The sequence below is a fragment of the Macaca mulatta genome, chromosome 13 (genome assembly GCF_049350105.2).
Source record: "Macaca mulatta isolate MMU2019108-1 chromosome 13, T2T-MMU8v2.0, whole genome shotgun sequence".
NCBI classification, from domain to species: Eukaryota; Metazoa; Chordata; class Mammalia; order Primates; family Cercopithecidae; genus Macaca; species Macaca mulatta.
The window spans coordinates 44,957,200-44,974,988 of record NC_133418.1 but is presented as its reverse complement, the minus strand read 5'-3'; the positions used below and the strand labels follow the sequence as shown (position 1 = coordinate 44,974,988).

The 17,789-nt window shown below is 37.2% G+C and overlaps 1 protein-coding gene across 2 annotated transcripts in view; it reads left to right on the top strand.

The window, feature by feature from the left end:
• The window catches only part of CTNNA2 (catenin alpha 2), a 1,167,663-nt gene that overhangs the window by 135,580 nt on the left and 1,014,294 nt on the right, over positions 1-17,789 (top strand). For both annotated transcript variants that reach the window (XM_015112724.3, NM_001266343.1), the window contains 1 exon segment: positions 10,440-10,546. In XM_015112724.3, coding sequence (XP_014968210.1) covers positions 10,445-10,546 — 102 coding nt within the window. In that variant the 5' untranslated portion in view covers positions 10,440-10,444.

Genomic DNA, 17,789 nt, shown 5'->3' with positions numbered 1-17,789 from the left:
GAAGTACTGAACAAAGAATATGTCTAAAAATATATCTGAAAGATATTTTAAAAGCTATTATTCTATAGGAAATAGCCCCACAATTGAAAAGATAAAGAATTGTTAATTGAAAAGTACAGATAAATATTTGGATATGTCGTAAGTTCACATTTAATCAACAACATTTATGAAGGGCCTAACTCTCTATCCTACAGATGAGAGAAAATAAATGAAAAACTGAATTTATGTCATAATGGGTTTATAACCTGGTGGGTTATGTCAAACTAATGTCAATTTCTTAATGAGCCAGTTAAGAAAAATGTTAAGATCTTCTGTTACTGACTGTAAATACAGGGATTATGAAGAAGGTGCAGGTTGAAGATGTCAGTATTTGGATATTGGAGGATGAGAAGGAAAGTGTCCCAGGTAGAAACTTTAGGAAGAGGCATGTACCATGTGTTGTAATGTAACCTGATCAAAGCAGAAGACTTTTGTTAAAGAGATAAGATCCAATAGAGCAGGATCAGAAAATGGAATATCTGCCTGGTTACAAAGAGGAACTGGGGCTTGTTGGAAAAGAGAATTAAGTGGTTATTTTGGTTTTCTAGAAAAGCAATGTTTAGGATAATTAGTTTGGGCTAAATTATACAGTGAGACTAAAGGAAGGCAGTTTGATAGCTATTTTGCTATAATCTAAATATGAAATGAGATTCTGATGAAGATTTGAGATATGTAGTTAATGCATATGAAATTCTAATTTATAGACAGAAGAACAAAGAACAAATTAATTGCCAAAGAAGCTATGTTCCTATCAAATAATTTAGTTACTTTTGGACGATAAAGATAATTCCTCAAGATACGTTACCTGGAATACTAACAGTTCTGATTTTCAGTTGTTGGAATCTACTGTCCAAATATGAATTGTGGTGTTGCTGAAGGATAATAAGCAAGTTGAAAAATGTTAACCTAAATTAGTTAAGAAATTTCATTTAGACAACTTGAGTCCTTGATGGGACACTGGACACCTTGCGTGGCATATAGAGTAAGTCCTACTTACCTGGATATCACATAGGTTCACACTCAAGTGGAAAACAACCCATAATTTAGGAGTAGACTGAGTCTGTGTATGTTTCCAAAATGAATTAAAATGATAAGACTATGAATGCGGTGAAAAGCAAGGAAATGAATTTGACAGATACTAAATTTTATTTTCAATTTCAAATTACTGACTTTCTATTAGCATACTCCAGAAGTGGTGAATTTCTATAAAATTGGCACATAGTATTCAATTTTATGAGTGTGCTATTGTAAGTATAAAAACCCATTTCAGTGAGACATGGACATGATTATTTCTTTTTAATCAGCAAACTCTAGGCCATATATTATTAGTCTCAACTTACCACCTTGAAGGACTTGAGGCTTTGGAGCTTTCTTCGTTTATATATTTTTGGTAACATTTTGTTTATTTGGGTAGAAGAAAAAGGAGATTCTGAAAAGGGTATGCATTTATACTTTGACATTGATTATTATTACAGTAATATTTTCAAATTATTAGAATGATATTTTTGTTCATCAGCATTTGAGTGTTTTGTTAAAAGGTATGGGTTTACCAAGAATAGATGTCTTGCAAATATTGTAATATTTGAGGAAAGTACTGAACTACACTTTAGCAATAGCAGATACCCGCACCCCACCCTGCCTTCACTGCAAATAGCAAAAACTACTTAGACATTGCATATCACTTCAATTTTGAATAAAAGGGGTGACAGATCCTGTAATTACAGCAGCAGCTTGCATCTTGGGTCACTTCTCAGTTCACTGAGCCAGGGCTTTGAATGGTTATTATGTAAAGAATAGTGATGGGTGATATACTACCTCGTTATAGTCAAAGTTAGGGGAAATGAGCTTGAATTGAGCAGAGTTAATGGAGGAAGATAAGATGCAGGGCTTTCCCATAGTTTGGCCACCAGAGCAGGCAATTTTCATACACATGGTAGCACCAGGAAGAGTGACAAATGCCATTCTCCCCCCACCTCCATTTGGACATGGTATTGTCACAGCAGAGTGTATTCTTGTGGGAGCCAGGATGCCTTTTACTTTCTAGAGATATGTAGATAATAAACAAAAGATTTCTCCTGTTTTTCATTCGTTAACTTCTGCTCCTATCTGTGATACATACACACAGATACTCTCTTCAGCTCCAGAATAGCTCCTCTTACAATAGAGTATCCACATCCTAGAGGTACTTTAAAAAAATAATTAACAGGCCGGGCATGGTGGCTATGCCTGTAATCCCAGCACTTTGAGAGGCCGAAGCGGGCAGATCACGAGGTCAAGAGATCGAGACCATGCTGGCCAACACGGTGAAACTCTGCCTCTACTAAAAATTAAAAAAAAAAAAAATTAGCTAGGTGTGGTGGTGCACGCCTGTAGTCCCAGCTACTTGGGAGGCTGAGGCAGCAGAATCGCTTGAACTGGGGAGGTGGAGGTTGCAGTGAGCCTAGATCGCATCACTTCACTCCAGCCTGGCGACAGAGCAAGGCTCCATCTCAAAAAAATATCAACAGAAAATTAGAACCACTGTCATAGTTCAGACAACATATAGGGAAGTTGGAAGACTTAGTTTTATGGTCCCCAAATAAAGAGATGTTGTTCTTACTGGTCATCTGGTCTGAGCAGAGATATATCATATCTTCCTGATAACTACTTCCCCACTGGCATGTGTGGTGATGGGTCCTGATTACAACAGTAGTTCTTAAAGCGTCATTCCTGAACCAGCAGCAGCAGCATCCTCTGGAAACTTGTCACAAATGAAAATTCTCCAACCCACTCCAGACCTAATGAATCAGAAACTCTTGTGGTGGGTCTGAGAAGTTGTGTGTTAGCATGGCCTCTAGGTGATTGTCATGGACACACAAATCTGAGAACTATTTGTATTTGTTTCCTATTGCTGCAGTAAAAAAGTTACCACAAACTTAGTATGTTTAACTTGATAAACATCAAGTAACTTGGTAACTTGATAGGGCTGTGTTCCTTACTGGAGGCGCTGGGGAAGAATTCATTTCTCACCTCATTTAGGTTGGTGACTGAATTCAGTTCCACATGGTTGTGGAACTGAGACCCCCATTTCTTTGCTGACTTTCAGTCAGAACTCATTCAGCTCCCAGAGGCCACCCATATTCTTTTCCATGCTTTTTATGTGGCCCCTCTAGCAACTAGGTTAAGTTTTTCTCAATTCAAATCCCTCTGCCTTTTCGCTTAGCCCTACCCATCCTGCATCCTTTTCTGCTGTATCTCTATCATGTTCTCTTCCACCGATAGTCAGGAGAATGATTTGAATTTTTTTTTTTTTTTTTTTTTTGAGATGGAGTTTCGCCCTGTCATCCAGGCTGGAGTGCAATGGCATGATTTTGGCTCACTGCAACCTCTGCCTACTGGGTTCAAACAATTCTCCTGCCTCAGCCTCCCGAGTAGCTGGGGTTACAGGTGGCCACCACCACACCTGGCTAATTTTTTTGTATCTTTAGTAGAGACGGGGTTTCAATATGTTGGCCAGGCTGGTCTTGAACTCCTGACCTCGTGATCCTCCCGCCTCAGTCTCCCAAAGTGCTGGGATTACAGGCGTGAGCCACCGTGCCCGGCCAAAAGATCCGCTTTTTAAGGGCTCACGTGATTACATTGGTTCTACCCAGATACTTCGGGATAACTTCCCTATTTTAAAGGCTACTGATTGGTAACCTTAATCGCATCTGTAAAATCCCCTTGATCATGTAATATAAGATATTTACAAGCATAACACAAGGGCGCTGAGGTCACTGGGCCAAAATTTTGTCTACTTTGTCTTACACCTCACAGGTTCCTTCTTTTGACTTTACCAGGCCCCTGTGTTGCTCACTAGCTGACCCAGCTTTACAGCCAGCATCCTACTCTCACCACGTAAGACCAATGGCAACTTGGGGAAACTGACCTCTAGACCTGCTCTGTCTCACCAGGAAAAGCAGCCACATTGCCCATGAGCCCCATGCATGTATTAGAACACCTGCTGTTGGTGTCTCCCTCATCTAGTCTAACATTCTTTCTCTCTCTCTCTTGCCTCTTCTTCTCTCATTCTCCAGAAATGGCTGGCTCCTCATTTTTAAATTTGTGTCCTTACCTCTATGTCCTCCCATGATTGAGAAGCTCCATGGTGTAACTAAGCCTTGGGATTTTTTCTAGAAGCAGTACACCAGAGTGGTTTTGAGCATAAACTCTGAAGTCAAGACAATTTAGGTTCAATGTTTTTCTTTTTTTTTTTTTCTTTTTTTTTTGAGGTGAGGTTTTACTCTAACACCCAGACTGGAGTGCAATGGCATGATCTCGGCTCATTGCAGCCCCTGCCTCCTGGGCTCAGGCCATCTTCCCACTTCAGCCTCTGGAGTAGGTAGGACTACAGGTGCACGCCACTACGCCCGGCTAATTTTTGTATTTTTTTTTTGTAGAGATGGGGTTTCATCATTGTTGCCCAGACTAGTCTCAAACTTCTGGACTCAAGCAATCTTCCCACCTCAGCCTCCCAAAGAACTGGGATTACAGACATGAGCAATCGCACCCAGCCAAGGTTCAAGTTTTATGACCATGGGCAACTTTCTTAACTGTTTTATACTGTAGTTCCTTTATTGATAAATGGGAGATAATAGTAAAAGCTCATTAGCCCATATTATTTTACTCATGGAAAAAGCAATTTAATGTACAGGAGACTCGGTACTAATAATACCTGCCAACTACCCTAAATAGGGGAGAAATTTAAAGAAATAAATGCAAAAAAGGCAGAAAAAAAAGCAATTCAAGGTTTTCAGACTTGATTCTTGAAATGCTGAGGAAATTTAGAAAATTCACCTTATCTCATCTCTCTCCCTTTCTCAGTACATCTGTTTTTTCAGGCATCTTGTCTTGTGAGATTTTCCAGTGGCATCCCTACCCCAGTTGGTGTCTTGAGGGTTAGGATGATATTCATGTAGACAACATTGCAAAGAAGAAAAACCATAACTTTTGCATGTGTAATTATTCCACTGATTTGCAGAACAAATCTTTTAATAATATAATGCTATCACCATCCTTGTTTTACAAACAATGAAACTGAAGTTTTGGTAATGTAACTGACTCAACATCATACGTGCAGAGGCAGGTGAATTATCTCCACAGCTCTCTGATAATGACAGGCATTATTAGTCGTTAACTTCTGAATTTGTATCAACTAAAGCTAGCCTATCACATAATAAAACTTCATGGAGTTTGATGGCAGTAGTGCTCAGTGTTGGTGAAGAAAAAAAAATCATGAGGAGAATCTGAAGCTGGAGCTTCGTGGAGAGAAAGCAGGTTTGGGTGGTCCCCCCGGCAAATGGAAAGCATCCTGGACTATCGCGATGTGAAAGAACAGTAGAAAGAATGGGGATAACTTAGAAAGGTGAGGCAGAGAATTCCAAAGACATTTTCCAGGAAGGTTTGAAAAGGGGAATTTCTGTAGTGAATGATGCATTGCATTAACATATCTGGCATTTGAAGGCATTCCTTGGGGTATGGGAACTCGAGTCCGATTCTACTTATCAGGACACTGTCCAAGGAAACAAGCCCCTTAACCCTTGGTTGCTTCATAGAGGAGCTCGTTTTACTGTGACTTTTCTTTTCTGTCAGGTTTTGTATTTTCTATTATGAGTGACAAGTGGCTGCTAGCATCCTGGCCTGTGCCTCTTTCTTACCACCACAGAAAGAATATGAAATTATCTAAAGTATTACCAGGTGGGCTATATTATTACCTTACATGGATACACAATTTAAAACTTTTCTTTCTGTCTTTTTAATTTTATTTATTTATTTATTTTGGAGAAAAGATCTCATTCTGTTGCTCAGGCTGGAGTGCAGTGGCACAATCATGACTCACTGAAGCCTCAACCTCCCTAGGCTCAGGTGATGCTCCCACCTCAGCCTCCTGAGTAGCTGGGACTACAATATTATGCCACCATGCCCACCTAATTTTTGTATTTTTTGTAGATATTGGGTCTCACTGTGTTCTCCAGACTGGTCTCAAACTTCTGGGCTAAAGCAATCCACTCACTGCGGCCTCCCGAAGTGCTGAGATTACAGGCATTAGCCACTGTGCCCAGCTAAAACTTTTCATGAAGAAACTCTTCTCAGAAATTAAAATTCTGAGAGCTTTCTCATAGGTTTGTAACACTGTGCCGTATGGAAGAAGACAATCTTGTTGTCTTTTGTTATTTACAATCTTGTTTTTCACTCTTTGACTGTATCCAGTCTGTATTCTCTCTACCAAAGGTAAGTAAAATATGATTTTTTACTTTGAATTCAAATCAGTGAGAAAAAATTTATTTGCTTTATGTAAATTTCCTTTTGTGGGCAAACAGACTGTATTAATTGCACCGATGGAATTGAGACTATATATCATTTTATCCTCAGAAAGATGAAGGGCTCGTGAGACTGCACACTTGATTTGTTCTCTTGTTTTCTCGTTTGTGTCAATTTGGTTGTTTCACACAAAGGAGTGCAAATCTGGATCTCTATTTTAATGAGTATTTACCTGTTACTTCAGAGATAAAGAATTGCAAAAAAAAGGAAATTTAAATTTGGGGAAATAATGACAACATAACAATAATAACAAATATTTCCAGAAATGTTAGCATGCTTTCTATACATTAACTTATTTAATCCTCACAATAAGCCTATAAAATCCTTATTATCCTGATTTTTCATTTGAGGAAACTGGAACTCAGAAAGGGCAGGCAATTGGACAATATCACAGAGTTGATAAATTGCAGCGCTTCAATTTAAACAAAAGTCTATTTGATACCATTGTGTTAACTATTGCTGATTAATAGTTAATGGCAAAATCTCAATGGCATGCAATATACAACAGCAGGCATTTACTTCTTGATCATGTGTTGATGGTTTGGTTGGGAGTTGGCTGACTAGGCTTACCTTAGCTGTGCTTGGCTCCAGCTGCAGCTCGGATTCAGGTGTGCTCCATGTGTCTTTCTTTCTTTTTGGACCAGTAGATTATATGTGACTCTTATGGCAGAAGGCAGTAGCACAGAGGAGAAGCCCAACTAAGTAAGCAGATTCCAAATGTCTACTCACATCATATTTCTTAACATCCCTTTAGCCAAAGCCCAATAGCAATGGAATAGGAAAATATTCTCTTCTCATGGAGGTGAGGATGGGGTGGAAATGACTATTTACTGAAAAATCCTCCAATCTACCTCAAACGCCTATGCATTTTCTCTGTCCTTCCTAATTCATAAATATTGAATATACAGGTGGGATGACATTCTCAGTTAGGAGTCACCTTATTGTGTGTGCTCATCAGAGGGGCCACATACCAAATCATCAATTCCTGTTTTCTGACTACCATTGCCTCCCTTTTTGCTCTAGAGATGCTTGACTCATTTTTGCCTTCTCTGCCCTAATTTGTTCATAATTTAACACTGGAGGCAAAGATCATTAATGAGTGAATCTAGAAGATTATGGTTATGATTACTATCTTGGAATAGAATCTTTTTTTTCTGTTTTCGTGCAATTCCAATTGGCCAAGGCTTTTGTAAGGAAACTGTTCCTACTACAAGGTCTAACACAGACAGCAGAAAGCAATCAAATGTTTTGAAAGTAGCAGGACATAGCAGGACGAGAACACATTTTTTTTTTTTTTTTTTGAGACGGAGTCTTGCTCTGTCACCCAGGCTGGAGTGCAGTGGCCGGATCTCAGCTCACTGCAAGCTCCGCCTCCCGGGTTTACGCCATTCTCCTGCCTCAGCCTCCCGAGTAGCTGGGACTACAGGCGCCCGCCACCTTGCCCGGCTATTTTTTTTTGTATTTTTTAGTAGAGACGGGGTTTCACCGTGTTAGCCGGGATCGTCTCTCGATCTCCTGACCTCGTGATCCGCCCATCTCGGCCTCCCAAAGTGCTGGGATTACAGGCTTGAGCCACCGCGCCCGGCCGAGAACACATTTTCTAGAAACAGCAAACTGTAAAGATGATACCAGCTGAAGTATCACAGGCAGGGGAGCTTCTTACCTTGTGCTCAATAGCTGATATGAAGCTAAAATGCCCCTTAGAGGCAACTCAAAGGGAATCTTACATATCAACATCGTGGGTTTAGAGGTGGGGATTTTGCAGTCCCCACCACCACTCCTTTTGTTTGTTGCTAATGTGGTTAGTAAACCAAATAGTGAAAAGATTATGGGGTAGAGACAGAATTCCTGGTTTTAGTCTCAACTGTATCAGAAACAGCATGGCTGGAAAACAGCATTTAAAGTTTCTATGACTTGTTTTTCCACTTCAACAAATTAGTACCATGTAACCTTTTCTTTGCTACCTTTGTCACAAGAAATGACTGAAAAGATTGATCCTCAAAGGAATAAATTAATTTGAGTGATTTTTCTGGGAAGTATTATTCTTTTATTTTTAGATTTATAAGGGCTCTGTGACCTTCAGGACTGAAGGCCCTAATTAACTCTTGCTTCTTGGCTCATAGTTGGCTTGAGATCTTTGTTTGAGGAGTATCCCTCACTTCTGCTTGATGCATGCTAGATTCATGTCTCTGTTGTGATTTCCCCAACATTTTTGTGTCATGTTTTAAAAGTTACATAATGGAACAGCTGTAATTTTATGTGTCTTCCTTGATCTATCAGCATATGTCTACAAGCATGTTCATGTTATGGAAATTCTCTGTGCAGTCTTACCCAGTACCTGTCACTATCATGTTACAATGATTTCACGACTGAGTATCCAGCTTTCCTACAGAACTTCCGTGTTCATCATCATTATTATGCCACTTGTGATTCCATCAGAGTTTGAAAAAGGTTCTCAGGGAACTTCTCCTGAAACTTGCAATAGCTGTATCATAAGTACTGGACTAAGATCACGTAGGTACTTCTGGCTTCAGTAGGGATGAAGGTATCCCAGTGTCTGCAGGAAGCATCTGGCATCTTTATCCTTCTATGGCATGAGAAGGTGTGTTGCCCAGCCGCAGAATTCTGTATATGACAGAGCTGCTTTGTGGCAGCTGGTAGTGTGAATGGAAAATGTGTAAAGTGTTTTTAGGTTTTTGGAGGACAGGCAGCATGTCGGTGCCAACTATTGTTGTGATGAAGAAACCCAAATCTAAATCGGTCTGTATGGTTGGATTGCTATGCTCAGTTTATTTAAAACATGGCATTTGGAGAGAGTTAAAATACCAGCACACTGTGTCTTTGCCTCTTCTTTTTTTTTTTTTTTTTTTTAAGCAAATTGGTTGGGTCTATTTGCAAAAGCCTTAGCTGTAGGAGAGCCAGTAAAGAGGCACATTTCTACTAGTGCCTATTGTGATAGGCCTTCTTTGTTGTGTTAATTCTAGTAGAAATAATCATCTATATTGATTTATAAGGATGGAATTGAATGGGGACATTGGTTCAGAATAAAAGAACAGACGTGGACATTTTGATTTATGTTGGTATTAAGACAAATGATTCAGATTCAGTTTGTACAATCTAAGGTTGCTTGTCCAGTGGTTAGATGTCAGAATGTATTTAGCAATTTCTTGATGAAAGAAACACACACCTGATAGAATGTATAATTTTTTTTCGGGGGGGATGGTCTAGAACTGTAATTTTTTGCTTGTTATGTGGAGACTGCTATCTGCATGTCAGTGGTTCTTAGGTAAGAGAGGATTGCTTTAGAGTGAAATAAATAACCTTATCAGTCACTGATTTTATGGGACAAGAATGTAAATGTAGTGAGTAATCAGAGAGCATGTAAATAGTAGCAGATAATTTTTAGAACCATTGGCACTTAGTTTGCAAGATGTCTTTCTTATTTAAGGCACTGAAACTCTTGCTCCAAGGAGTACGATATTCTCATGGGTCAGTTATGATGTGAAGAAAAAAGTAGACTTTTGTTTTAAAGGGGTTCCTACATCTAGTAATCATTGGTGGATTTACTTTGCTTCCTGCTATTCTTTGTTGTTCTCTCCAGACTGACATCGATGCCCCTTCCTCACCTCTCCCATAGTCCTCTCTGTGTTTCTTAATCACAACATGTGTCACAGTGAGACCTAATTGTTCCCATATTTGGCGGTCTCTAACTTTAAACCTTTAGCTACTTGAGGGCAAGACCAAAATCTTTTGCAGCATATAGCAGATAGGTATGCATGCTCACTGTTGAGTAAATGAAATATTTCAGTGGCTATTGGGTCCCAGAAGCGGGCCTAAAGTACACTAGTATGCTGAGGAGACCTCAGTTTTTAATCTGATTCCAAAATTGCCACCTCACAGTGTACTGGTCTGGTTTTCCCATCTCTAATTTGACCAGGTTGGACCAGAGAGGCTATCTTCCAGTATGTTCTAAGTTTCAGTGATTTACTCGTTTTGAATTACCAATGTTACAATTTATTTCCAAGATCATTATTTCTAACTGATAACACGTGTTCCCACAGGGAGCATGACTTCGGCAACTTCACCTATCATTCTGAAATGGGACCCCAAAAGTTTGGAAATCCGGACACTGACAGTGGAAAGGCTGTTGGAGCCACTTGTTACACAGGTAAGGGATGCTTTGAAACCACTTTGTGTTATGTGTGTTTCTATTGTGATTATATCCTGACTCTTAAAAGAACTTAGACATCCTTAAAAGAGAATAAATCATGCCATAATTCCAATTACTGAATATATATTACTGCCTGAACTATGGGCAATCTCATTGCCCTATAACTTTGAAGTGGCTTTTAAAAACTATTCGTATGATTTTTGAAATTAAGTTGATGAGATAATTGAAGAGGGGTCCTTGGTGAAGGGGGCCCTCATTTATGGTAATGGATTCAAAGTCTAAATAAACCATTCCTCCTGCACTTTCAGATGCTAATGCACCGTTAGGAAAAACTGTGTTGACTATACAACAGCAATCTATATTTATTGAATTACTTTTCTTTCAGTTTACAAAGCAGAATTCATCCTCTTGGAATGATGAGATGTTCCATTTTTGTGTTGTCACAGTTGTCACATTTCCACAAGATAACTGTCAACAGAAAAATATCATCAGGATTTTTAAGTGTTATAAGTTAATTTTTAGTGTCTTGTTAAGCATACTCTTTGCTATTTTAACTCTGAGATTCCTGGGATGTGATTTTTTTTTACCCAAATTATAATAGAGGCATTTGTATTGTCCTGTGGCTGCTATAACAAATTCCCATCTACTTAGTGGCTTGAAGCAGCACAAATTTATTATTCTAGAGGTCAAATATCCTAGTCAAGGTATTGGTTGGGTTGCATTCCTTCTGGAACCTCTAGAAGAAAATCCATTTTCTTGCTTTTCCCAGCTTCTAGAAACTATGTCACTTCTTTGACCCCTTTCTCTATATTCAAAGCCAGCAATGTAGCATCTTCAAATTTCTCTTGCACTCTGACCTTTGCTTCTGTCCTTGCATCCCATCTCTGAAAATGGTCTCTCCTACTTCCTTCCTATAAGGATCCTTGTGATTATGTTTGGTCCATCCAAATACTCCAGAAAAATCCTCCCATCTCAAGATCCTTAACCCAATCACATCCAAAAAGGTTCCTATTGCCATTTAAGGTAACATATTTACAGTTTCCGGGGATAAGGATGGAGTTACTTTGAGGACCGTGATTCAATCTGCCATAGTTTGCCCTCCGGCTCCCAAAGATTGAGATCCTTCCTTCACGCAAAACACATTTCACCACATTCTCAGGTCTCCAAAAGTCTCAATCAATCATAGCATCAACTCAAGTTCAAAATGTCATCTAAATTTAATCAGCTTAAAAGTCCCAAATCTCATTATCCAAATTATTTAAATTAGGTATGCCTAAGGATCTGTTTATAATCTGTCCTTGAGCAGAGTTCCTCTCCATCTGTGGAGCTGTGAAACTACAAAACAAATTATATGTTCCCAAAATGCAATGGAGGAACAGGCATAGGATAACAGTTACAGACATTCCTACATAAAAAGGGATAAAGTGGAAGGAAAAAGGAGTTACTAGTCTCAAGAAATGTAGAAACCTACATTTGAAAATTCCATTAGATTTCAAGGCCTGTGAATAATCCTCTGTGGCTTGAATCTGCTCTCTGGGCCTAGTCCAGAATTATTTCTGCATTTTCATGAAGGGTTGCACATATTTTCAACCAGGTATTCTTGTCAGCCATCTCCTACCTGTAGAATTTTGAGTGTCCATCAGCCTTCTTGCATTTCATCCCTTTTCTGCCTATTTCAGTCCAAGCTGATGGTGTTACTACCGTTGTAGGAGTCTCAAGAACATTGTGATTTTCCTGTGTACATCTCTAGGATTCACTCCATTAGTAAAACAGGCTCCTCTACAGATCTTTCTTGGATAATTTCAACTCCATTTTTGGCCTCTGTCGAAGTGGCTGAGGGGATCCGTGAACACATGCCTAATCACTTCAAAGAGCCCTGCTTTCACTCGGACCTTTTAATCCTTATAAGTCTCTAGCAAAATGTTATCCAGACATAAAATTGGCTTTCTCTCCAAGTATGCTTTCTTGAAAACACATCTAATTTTAGCCTTTTGAAGTCTTCATAGGTTAACAATTTTCCCAATCATCAAGTCCTGGTCTCTTTTGACTTAATTGTTATTCCCTTTATTCATCTTTTTCCTCTCACACATCACTATTAACAGCAAGAAGCAACCAGGCCACTCTTTCAACACTTTGCTTAGAAATCTCCTCAGCTAAATATGTAACTTCATCACTTGTAATTCTGACTTCCACATAATTGTAGGAATCAGTCCAGCTGAACTTTCTGCCACTATAAAACAAAGATTCTTTTTTCTCCAATTTCCAATAACATGTTTCTCATTTCCTTCTGAGGCCTCACCAGCATCTCCTTTAATGTCCGCATTTCTACCAACAGTCTATTTATGGCAACTTAGATATTCCCCAAGAAGTTAAAGGTTTTCTCTACCATGCTCCTCACTTCCTCCTGAGTCTGCACCAGCAGAGCCTTTAACCAAATCTTTATTTTTAATAACAGTCTATTCAAGGAGATCTATAATTTTTGTATTATGCTTCTCAAAATTCTTCCAGCCTCTTCTCATTACCAATTCCAAAGCCACTGTCTACATGTTTAGGTATTTGTTACTAGCAGTGCCCCACTTCCAAGTACCAACATCTGTGTTAGTTTCCAAGTGCTGCTATAACAAATTTTCACAAATTTATTAGCTTAATATAAAACACATTTATTGTGTAGTCCTGGGGGTGAGAAGTTCTAAGACCAGTGTGGCTGTAGGGGAAGCATCTAGTTCCTTGCCTGTTTCAGCATCTGCAGTCCACCTGCATTCCTTGTTTGCATCACCTTCTTCCATTTTAGAGCCAGCAGCACAGTGCTCCAAATCTCTCTGATTTCAGCTTAAACTGTTATATTTCCTTTGTTGAATCTTGACTCCACTGCTTCTCTCTTATGAAGACCCTTGTTATTACATTGGGCTCATTCATATATTCCAGGATAATCTCTCCATCTTGACATCCTTAACCTAAGCACATCTGCAGAGTCCCTTTTGCCATTTCAGGTAACACATTTGCAAATTCCAGGGATTTGAATGTGGACATCTTTGTATGTAATTGGAGAACATTTTATGAAATTCATGCATATTTTTCATTCAGTCATGACTCTTGTTAATCTTCTATAAAAATTTTTGTAAGAAACACCTAATATTGATATGCTCACCTAATACTCATAGGAAATATGTTGGCCACCTACTCAGACTGTACCCTGTGGCCTAGGGTTGATTCATGAATTTTTAATGGTCTGCAGTAAGAACAAAATTGAGGATAAACACTTGAAATTTTTATAGGAATTTGACAGAGTAATTTTTTGTCTGCTGAACCTAAATATAAAATATGTACTTATAATTGTATATGTTTAATTTTTAAAATTATTCATTATGTTGCATTTTACAAAATATTGGTCTGTGAGATATTGGAATAATAAAAATGTAGCCTTTCATCATAGATAGCTTGAGAAAGACTGGCTTAGGAGATATGTTGGAGTCACAACAATCTGGTCGAAAAGATACTTCTGCCAGATCAGTTAAAAAGTGAGTGACCTTTTCCTAGCCTTGGAGTTTACGCTTCAGAGTACATATAAGTATATTTAATCCTTATCATACAGATTAAATGAAAGAAAATATTAGAATACAGCACCTGGTATAAAACAAACGTTGAGTAAATGTAGCTTCTATTTTTCCTGTTTGATGGCTATATATTCAGGCTCATGCTAGTTATAAACCTAATACTGTATAATATATGAGAAGGATATAAGTGAATTTGGCATGGGCTAGCACAATATTACACTTATGTAGCCTTATGTATTAAAATTTATATATTTATATTTTACCCTTGAGTTTAGCTTATCTAAATAATAGCACATCTAAGATTATAATTAAAAATTATTTTTGACCGGGAGTGGTGGCTCATGTCTGTAATCCCAGCACTTTGGGAGGCTGAGGGAAGAAGATCCTTTGAAGTCAGGAGTTTGAGATTAGCCTGGTGAACATGGCAAAACTCAGTCTCTACTAAAATTACACAAATTAGCCAGGCATGGCGGTGCATGCCTGTAAACACAGCTGCTTAGGAGGCTGAGGCAGGAGAGTCACTTGAACCCAGGAGGCAGAGGTTGCAGGAAGCTGAGATCATGCCACTGCACTCCAGCTTGGGTGACAGAGCGAGACTCCATCTCAAAAAAAAAAAAAAAAAAAAAAAAAGTCTTTTTCGTGTATCTTTTAGTCCAATTATCAAAAGTCCTTCGGTTGCAGACAAAAACAATGCATTAAAGTATTTTCTCAAATTAAGGACAGTGAAGTGGCTAATTCATATATGTTCACATAATACAGTAGAATGCTTAAAACTTTTCTTGAATTTCATGCAGAGATTTGGCACTGTAAGTAGTCTTAATATCCTTCCAGTCTCCTATCTATGTGCTTTATATTTCCTCCTAGTATTCCATACTGATTTAAAAAAAATTAAATATGTGAATTTTAAGATGGGATTTTCCATATGATATTACTTCCCTACAATACATGGCTGTGTTATCAATACTAACCAATTCTTCCCTTGGAATTAAACCTTCATGATAGCACTGATGTGACTGTTGACCCTTAAAGGACTTATGAATAAGAAAGAAGAGATAAGGAAATATTAGCTATAAACTTCATACTCAACATTTAAAGCAAACTGTGGAACTGTGAGAGGGAACCAAACCAAGGCCCCTGTTGTATCAAACACATACACAACTTTATGAATTGAACAAAATTCATAGCAATATGCAATGATACAGTATGTCCATCGCTATCCCACAGTTTCTAATAAGGATGGATAAGGGATGAAGTGAGAAACAGAAGTTATGGGGTTCTGAGTAAAATTCTTTCACTGTCATGAGAAAAATGACATTAGGAATTTACTGTTGATGAGTATTTAAAGTATCCCACAAAACCTTACCTTATATCAGTAATGATATATATGAGTCCTATACATTTATTTTATAATGTTGAAATGGCAAGATTCCTTTTGGAGAAACTACATTATTAAAATTATGAAACTGCTAATGAGAAGGGATTCATTTTAGGAAGTTTAGTCCTTGAAAGTGTCTGAACTGTTTGTAAATTCAAAAAAGGAAGGCGTTTCAGTAGGTCACATTCTGTATTAAGAAGCTTTATTAGAAAACTAACACAATTTATTAGGCAACTTTATTACAAAACTAAAAAAAAATTATTAGGAAATTAAGAAACACTCTTAGATAACTCTTAGAACCAAAGGGAAATTACAAACTATATATGAGTTAATGGAAAAGAAGATCCCTTCCTAACAAAATAGACACATCCAGTAAAAGCTATGATCAGTATAGAATTTTAGCTTTAGAGAGCTTTGAAGAAAGAAAACAGATAAAAAATAAACTGTGAATCTTAAGGAATTAGAAAAAGAGCATCAAAAGAAACTAGGAAAACAGAATTTAGTAACAATGAAAACTGGAATTGCTAGAATAGAATGCAAATGTAAAAATGATTAAATAAATGCAAAATTGGATTATTCTTTGAAATGGCCAACATAAACCCCTTGAGGCACAAATTACGGAAAATATATAAAGAAAGAATATATAAAATTATAAATGAGAAAGCAGAGGTAACTCCAGAAGCAAGAAAGGTTAAAAGAAGTTTAGTAGAATATTAGGTGTGGCTCTGCACTGATGAAGCATGAACATCTAAAGGAAGGGAATTAGTTCCTAGAAAAAAATAAATTACTAAAATATTTTCAAGAGAAAGTAGAAAACTGTAATATGCCATTTAAATACTAGAGCTGTTTAAAGATCAGTTATCAAAAAAGCACCAGAACAGATGGATGTATAGTTGAATATTACGACGCTTGTAGCACTGATATTCCCATGTTCTTTAAACGATTCCAACCATAGAAAAATATAGAGAACTTTAATCATTTTTTAGAGAATCATAATTTTAACTTTAAAAATTTAAGTCACATTCTAAAACTTTTTAAAGAAAAGGACAATGATGATTCTATCTCATTTGAAAATTTAAATGCAAAAAAGAACCCTACATGAGCTATTAGTAAATAGCACCCAGCAGTATATGAAAAGATCAGCATATGTGTGAAAAAATAGGATTTTTAAAGAATATATTGGTAGCCTATATTTAGAAAACAAATAAAAATACTTTAGTATATCAGTAGATTATATCACTATATACTAAAAAGATATTTAATAGAATTTTGCAGTTCTTTCTAATAAAAATTCTAAGACTAGGATCAGTCTTTTAAAATAAAGGAATGTACCTTGTAAATTTTGGAAAAGGACTAATAAAGCCCTCTGTGGGATATAATTTTTATATCATTACAAGTAACATGAAAATGAGGTTAGGTTGCTAGATATAAGATAAATATACAAAAAAATAATTTTGTATCTATTCAAAGGGAAAGAATTCAAAACAAAGATATTTCTTCATAATTGAAAAATTATAAGGTCAATTTTTTTTTCTGTATGAAGCACACATTAATGTTTTAATTTCATTTGCAATTTTGTAATTTATTATATCATTGGAGCAGAGATTGTGGATGTATAGGCTTTAGAGTCAGAGAGGCTCAATTGTCAATCCTGTATTCATGGTGATAGCTTCAGGAGATTACTTAATCGTTCCTTAAATGTAAAATATAGATAATAATAATTTCTACATCATAACAGTATTGAAAGATTAAGTGAGATGGTTTAAAGGGACTAGAAATGCCTAGTGCTATGCTTATAGTAATACAGGCTTGCTTTCAGTACCGTTTTCTTTACCATTTAATGGTAATGGCTTTCACTTAATAAAACATAGGTGTCATATCTAATACAGGGATTCCTTTGGACACTTTTTAGAAAAAATATTTTAATGGAGATTTATGAAAACATTGATTTGCTTATTGCATTAACAAAAGATAATTAAAACAGAAACCTCTGAAGTTATTGAGAATACAACCTTTACCTTTTCAGGGCACTAATGAAGCACTGGCCATCAAAATGAGACAGAATAGAATTTGCTGAAATTTGGTTCTTTTTTTAAATAGAAGATGAGCCTGAAACTTAATAAATAACACTAAACATCTGATAAAGGAATATCATTAATGTTTAATTAGCTGTTCTAAAGTAGCCAGATAGAGAAGGGACCTCCTGAGAAGAGGAGCTCTCTTTAATCATTTCCAATATTACTTTGAGTAATGTTCGTGGGGCCCTGTGACATGAGGCTCTGGTGAATTTTATAGTTGGACCATTTTAAAT